Genomic DNA, 6,178 nt, shown 5'->3' on the forward strand with positions numbered 1-6,178 from the left:
GAATGGCGACACGGCCGTGGTCTGTGTCTCCACAGAGAAGCTGCAAACAGCTCGCTGACCTGTAGCGTGCATCTCCTCAGTTTCCTTTGGACCTCAGTGTGACCTACATTTACTGGTAACAGGTCTGACACCTCTAACTGGTCCTCACCGGCCCTCGCCTCCACGGCGCACCCTGCTGGGAGACGTCCCGCCGCCGCCACGCAGGACTCACCTCTGTGTTTAGGAGCTCTGGGACCAACTGGAGACCTGCTTTTTTAGCACGTCTGCAACCTGGTAGACTTTTCCAAGAGCCTCAGCCATAATTCACTGCAACGACGACATCAGTGAAGGAGAAGATTGGGAACACGGACAAGAAACTAGAGCATTAAACCCATTAGGTGGAAAATAAAGTTGACCTGTAAATTCTCATGTCTTTTATTGCTCTGGTGCAGATAATTAACACATCACACACATCTTCAGTGAATCCGTGTCCCAGTGTTAACTCACTCTGTATCTCTGTAATTCACATCCCACAGGTTTCACAGTAATAAACTGTGGGAAAAGATAAGTTAACATGACAGAGAAGTGCTTTTAATTGAAGAAACCCACGCTGAAGTTTATTGTGTTACTGTTTTTTACAGGAAAACACTGTAAACTGAAAATTTACAGTATGAAAGAAATTTGTGTCACACCTAAAAAAACAAAACAGATAAATATGTGAATAGATTTTTTTCTGTATAAATGTAGATGTTATATGTTTCAAAGTATTTAGTCTTCTGTAAGAAGACACACATGCTTTCACTTTGAAAGAAAATGTCTTTATTAAGCATCTTTATGTATCGTTCATGCAGCTCAAGTCTCCTATTTGTTAAGAGGATGTGAATAACATGTAAATTATTGTGATGTAATTTAGGTTGTTTTTTTCACATTTTTGCCAATGTCTGAAAACAGTAACATCATGATAACACTTTCATAAATTAAAATGTACAAAACAAACAAACACTAGATTTCAGTTCAAGGACCCAGGATCTGTTGTTATCTGGAGGCTTGACGGCTCCATCGCGGTGGATCTTACCTCAGTGGGAGGAAAACATTTACAACATGACTGACATGGGCTGAATTCCCAACGCTGCTGGTGTGTGGCGCACTTAAGAAGGCGAGCGTGGTTAGCATGCTAAAGATAGCTTCCGTTCACCGGATCGCCTGTGAGCTACATGAGAACAACAAATGAGTCTGGGTGCATGTGGGGGAGGGGGGGTCTCACACCCGATCCAGGTCGTCAGGCCAGTTGGGAAACAGAACCCGTCCTGCTCCACTTGAAGGTCCATGAGCAAACGTTCTTAAGACGCAGCGTTGTCATTATTCTCTTAATGTGATGATGACGTCATCGTCCCGTCCCTGCCACAGCATTTCACCCTCGAAGTCCAGCATCTTGTGCTTGCGGCAGCGCAGCAGGATGCCGACCACCTTGTCCGAGATCTTCACGTAGCGGTCGAAAAGGCGTCCGAAGGTTATGACGGTCCTCCCGTCTCTGTCCTTGCAGCCCATGTCTCTGATGATCCACACCATCTCCTCCATCTCCCTGTGGATGTGCCTCTGGGCCCTGTCGCCCCGCTCGGCCGTCTTTGAGCCGTCTTTGGGGCGCCCGTAGCCCGCGTCGCCCTTACGGAGGCGCTGGGCCATGGCGTACTCGTAGTCGAACTCCTCGCTGAAGGGGTTCAGCTTCTGACCCTCCGTGTGCTCCTCGGACCACTGCTGCCAGCGGCTCCTGATGTCCCCCATGGTGGCAATTTTAATCTGGAGGTGCAGTAACGGATGGAGAACAGGTTAAAGATCAATCTGCTTTTTACACACATTTAGTGAAGGCCCAAAATCTGTGTCTTCTGCACAAACGGACCCGAACCTTTGAGCTTTTCTATCGGCACTGTGTCCTGTTTCGAAAAGCTTGTTGCTCTTTGTCAGTCAGTGACACTCTCTATTTCAGACAAGCTAAAGGTCCACTGTGGCTCAACCTTGTGCCCATATATCACAGTTGACAAACGACTTTCTACCTATAAATAGGTTTCCTGTGGTTGGTGTAACTGATCCCTTGTGAAGCCTTGACGTTACACTAATAGGACATATACACATATAGGCTGGTGCATTTGAAATAGCAACCGGATCTGGATCAGCTTGTCATCTCGCTTTTCTCCTCTCTATTTCATTTGGTCTCGCCTCCGTTTTCGCAGCATTTCCTTTTTGCTCTTCTTGTCTAACCTGGCCTCTTTCCTGCTCCTTTCTCTCCTGACTCCGACTCCGCCCTCCCCCCATTCCTCTTCTTATGTCGGTATTTTTCTCAGCTTGCCAGGCCTTCACATCAGTGTCAACAGATCTTCTTGGTATTTGGTCTGTGAAACGTGAAGATGTGCCACAGAGGGACCTTCCACACAACCCTGTGACCCATAGAGTGATATGATGCTTCTGATTCCCACTTTGTTATTGAACCTGCGCCGTCTTTGCTGATTTATTTAGCCTATTGTTTCGAGTCATTGAGACTAGAGTGATTATTCAATACTTGCTGATAGAGCTTTAACCAGAGCTCGTTTGTCGTGTGCTAGTTTGAAAGACACATTTAATTTAATGCTAAACTAATATTCACACCTTCTTTGTGATTCTTGTTATCTCTAAATCTGTTGCATGTTCCGTTTAAGCGATAAACAGCCTCGACACCGCGTGGGGTCTCACGTTGCCTGTGTCGCTCGGCCGTCGCTGACCGTTCCCCCTGAAGGTCAGGTCACAGAACACGTTGCAGAGCGTGACTGTGTTTATTTACGTATGTTCCAGGCCACCGCAGCCCAGCTTGTGCCTTTATTCGCTCCTCGCGCTCCGCTTGCCTTTTATAGGAGGCCGTGAGGGAGCTGACTTTCTGCAGGTGACTCGTGTTTATACTTGTAAAAACTTAAATGCATGTTCTATTCTAGGACCTTCGTCCTTTGCGGTGCGTCTGACTCAGGGTCAGAGGAATGTGGAGAATGCACCTGGTGGAAGCCGACTAGAGCCCACAGTAGCGTCTTTGTGTTTACGTGCTAATTGTGCGTTTTTGTCTCCCTGATGTTGACAGCATTTAACGGATGGATGTACATCGGCTCTACCTTGGGCCTGCTGCTGTGTTTCTTGGCCTTGGTCTCGCTGGGTTCGGGTCTGGCTTCACTGTTGTCGCTGAGGCCGGCCTCCTCTCCCAGCCCGCTGTCCTCCGTTTCCACGCTGCTGCTCCTCGAGCCCAGCTTTTTCTCCTGCAGCATCATCTTCCTGTCGTGGATGCCGGCGCCGCCTCCTGCGCTCTGCAGCGCCCTCATCTGGCGCCGCCGCGTGGGCGACTCGTTGCCCAGGAAGGGCCTGCTCTCGTCGGGGCCCGACTCCATCCTGCCTTTGATGGCGGTGACCACGTCGCTGCTGCTGCATTCGCTGCGCTTTGGCTGAACCGTTTTGGTGACGGAGCGGGTCCTGATCCTGGTCCCGCCGGCCTCGGCCTCGGCCTCGGCCTCATCCACGGCGATGACGCGAGGGGTGACGCTGAGTCTGAGCACGCGGTCGCGCTCCTTTTTGTCGTCCTCCATCACGGATGCCGGCATCCAGCCGCTGGGGATGGCGTCCTGCCTGCCTGCGTGCTCGTTGGCCCAGCCCTGCCAGCTCTTGGCCAGGTTGGCCACCATGGCGGCACATTTGATCTTCCGTGCTGCCCGTTTGAAGGCCTGAGGCTCCTGCGGTGGAACGCTTGCGGTCCCTCCACTGCTCATTGTGAAGGAAATCCAGGGGACGGAGGCCTTTCCAGATGTCCAACTATAAAGACCAGAACGACCAACACAGCTGTGATGTCACGAACTGGTCCTGTTTTGTCCAAGTGAACTTAAATTGCAACTGCTTTCTAATAGTCTAATAGAGTCCGAGTCCAGGCGGCTTCCTCTTTACAGATCAGTGTTCACAGAAACCTCCAGAACCGTCCTGAGCTGCTGGTGTGAAGAGTGCGGAGGCTTTAGCTGTAATCACCTGCTGAAGCCCCTCTGCCCCACGTCGGCCTTTAAATAGTGACGGCTCATAAAGGAAGTGATGTCGCACAGGCCAAAAGAATGTCACACACACACACACACACACACACACACACACACACACACACACACACACACACACGCGCACGCACACACGCACGCACGCACGCACGCACACACACGCACACACACGCACACACACACACACGGGTGGAATTTCCCCTGTGGGATCCGAGGAACAGGTGCCCAGTGTTTTTAGCAGCTCACTGGTTTCTGGCCGCACATGACAGACGCTCGCTGGGGCTCAGCTCATACGAGGACGCTGCGTTTCTGTGGTGTAAATATCGTCTTCCTTCGACGCACAACTGTCCTTTATGCTACAGGAAGTTGGGCTTTGCGTGGGGATCCCTGAACACAGGGTCACGTCACAGCCTGAGCATCTGAAGTGTCTGCATGTCGACGCCTGCTTCTATTTCAGTCTCTCTTTGGTGCATGTTTGTGCATTTGGGAGCCTGTATTTCTGGAGACTGAATCATGTACAGTGAGTTCAGGGCCTCATTATTATGACATGAGTCTATCGGCTCTAAACGTACGAACGCGCTGGATGTTTTGTAACTTAACTTACTACATCATTCAGTTTGTGGTCATCAGTATTTGGTATGTTAGATGTCAGAGCTGACTTCAAATCTGTATTTGTCCATTAAGTTTAAACCAATATGGCTCCAAACAAACCACACGCTACTGGTTGGACTCTGGAATGATGGACCTCTATGGACTCTAATCAGATGGACACACTGGAGTTATAAAAACAGGTATAAATGCAAATGATGCAAACAAAGGAGATAAAGCATCTGACCTGATGCAGAATTAAAGATTAAAGATTATTGAATAAAATGCACCTAAATCAACTAGTTTTCTTTCTTGTTCAAGGTCATAAAAACAAACAACGGCCTCGAACTAACGAACCAGTTTGTTTTTCAGTCTCTGCTGTTTTCCCACGTGGCTCGTTACATAAAACCTAAATCGCGGTGTGAGCTTCGTGTGGGTGCAGCTGATTAGTAAAAGTCACTATAATCAACACAGGAGACTGTTTATTAGACGCTGTTATTGAAGGTTGACTGACAGCTGCTTTATTAGCAGCCTCTAGTTAGAGAGGCTTAAATTAAGCAGGTCACCAAAGCTACTTAGGTTCAAAACGTGAGATTCATTTATTAAATGTAAATGAAAGTGAAGGCTGTGATCGTGGCACAGTCACGGTCCTGGAATGCTTCCAGACAAAGCTGAACATCTTCTGAAGCTTCACGGATTAAAATAACCGTCCAGGAGCTCAGGTTCCTGGTACGTGTGTGCTTCAGGTTCCCTTAGTCCTGCAGCTGAATCACGTGCACGCTCCTCCAACAGGAATAGATCCGTCCGACACCAGGAAACTATGGCAAAGCTAATGATCTGTTATTTATGCATGACATAACCAGAGGAAGGAGCTCGGATTCTGGGCGACTGGGAGTGCTGAGGTGCAGCAGCCTGTGGCTCGCAGCAGCATTACCTCCGGCAGTGAGCTGGTGTTTGCTGGAACTGGAGGCTGTGGTCGGACACGGGGCCCAGAACGGGCGAAAACACACGGATGTGAAATCAGCTGCGGCCGTTCTGGTTCCTCTCAAGGACGAACTGGTCGCTGACGCCTGTTCCCAAACAGACGCTGTGACAAACGAGCCACAGTAATCTCACCGAGCCGGTTTATGTGCTCAAAGCAAACAGTCGCACCATGCAGCAGCAGCTGAAGTTTGACTGATGTAACTGACAAGTTTCTCTGAAAATGACAATTATGAAAGAGAAATTATGTGGAAACTGGAATTTACTGGTTGAGGCCCAGAAATACTGGAGCTGTTTAGGTTTATGCCAGAAGATGCTGTTGGAAACGCAGTTTGTGTGAGAGGTCTGATCCTGATTCCAGTCGTGACTCTGACCATCAGCTAAGTGTGTGTCCACGGCCGCCGCTCGCTGGTGTCTCTTGCATAAGTGGCATCTTTGTGTTTGTGTGACCGTCGCTGCAGGAACGCGAGCAGGACCCAGATCTCGCTGCGGTTTGGTTCCTCCAGCGAAGCCCACGTCCCCTGAGCGTCAGCGTGTGTGCGCATGAATGCATCTTCACGTGCTCGTGGCTCTGACAGAACCAG

The 6,178-nt window shown here is 49.5% G+C and overlaps 1 protein-coding gene across 1 annotated transcript; it reads right to left on the bottom strand.

Moving 5' to 3' along the window:
- Positions 1 to 403: 403 nt before the first annotated feature.
- On the bottom strand, positions 404 to 4,117 carry abraa (actin binding Rho activating protein a). Its single transcript, XM_029152235.3, has 2 exons — positions 3,111 to 4,117; positions 404 to 1,776 (listed from the first exon to the last, which is right to left on the bottom strand). Exons 1-2 carry the CDS (start codon positions 3,753 to 3,755, stop codon positions 1,339 to 1,341), a joined length of 1,083 nt encoding a protein of 360 aa, XP_029008068.1. The 5' UTR covers positions 3,756 to 4,117; the 3' UTR covers positions 404 to 1,338.
- Between the last annotated feature and the right edge of the window lie 2,061 nt (positions 4,118 to 6,178).

Source organism: Betta splendens, chromosome 5, assembly GCF_900634795.4.
Source record: "Betta splendens chromosome 5, fBetSpl5.4, whole genome shotgun sequence".
NCBI classification, from domain to species: domain Eukaryota; kingdom Metazoa; phylum Chordata; class Actinopteri; order Anabantiformes; family Osphronemidae; genus Betta; species Betta splendens.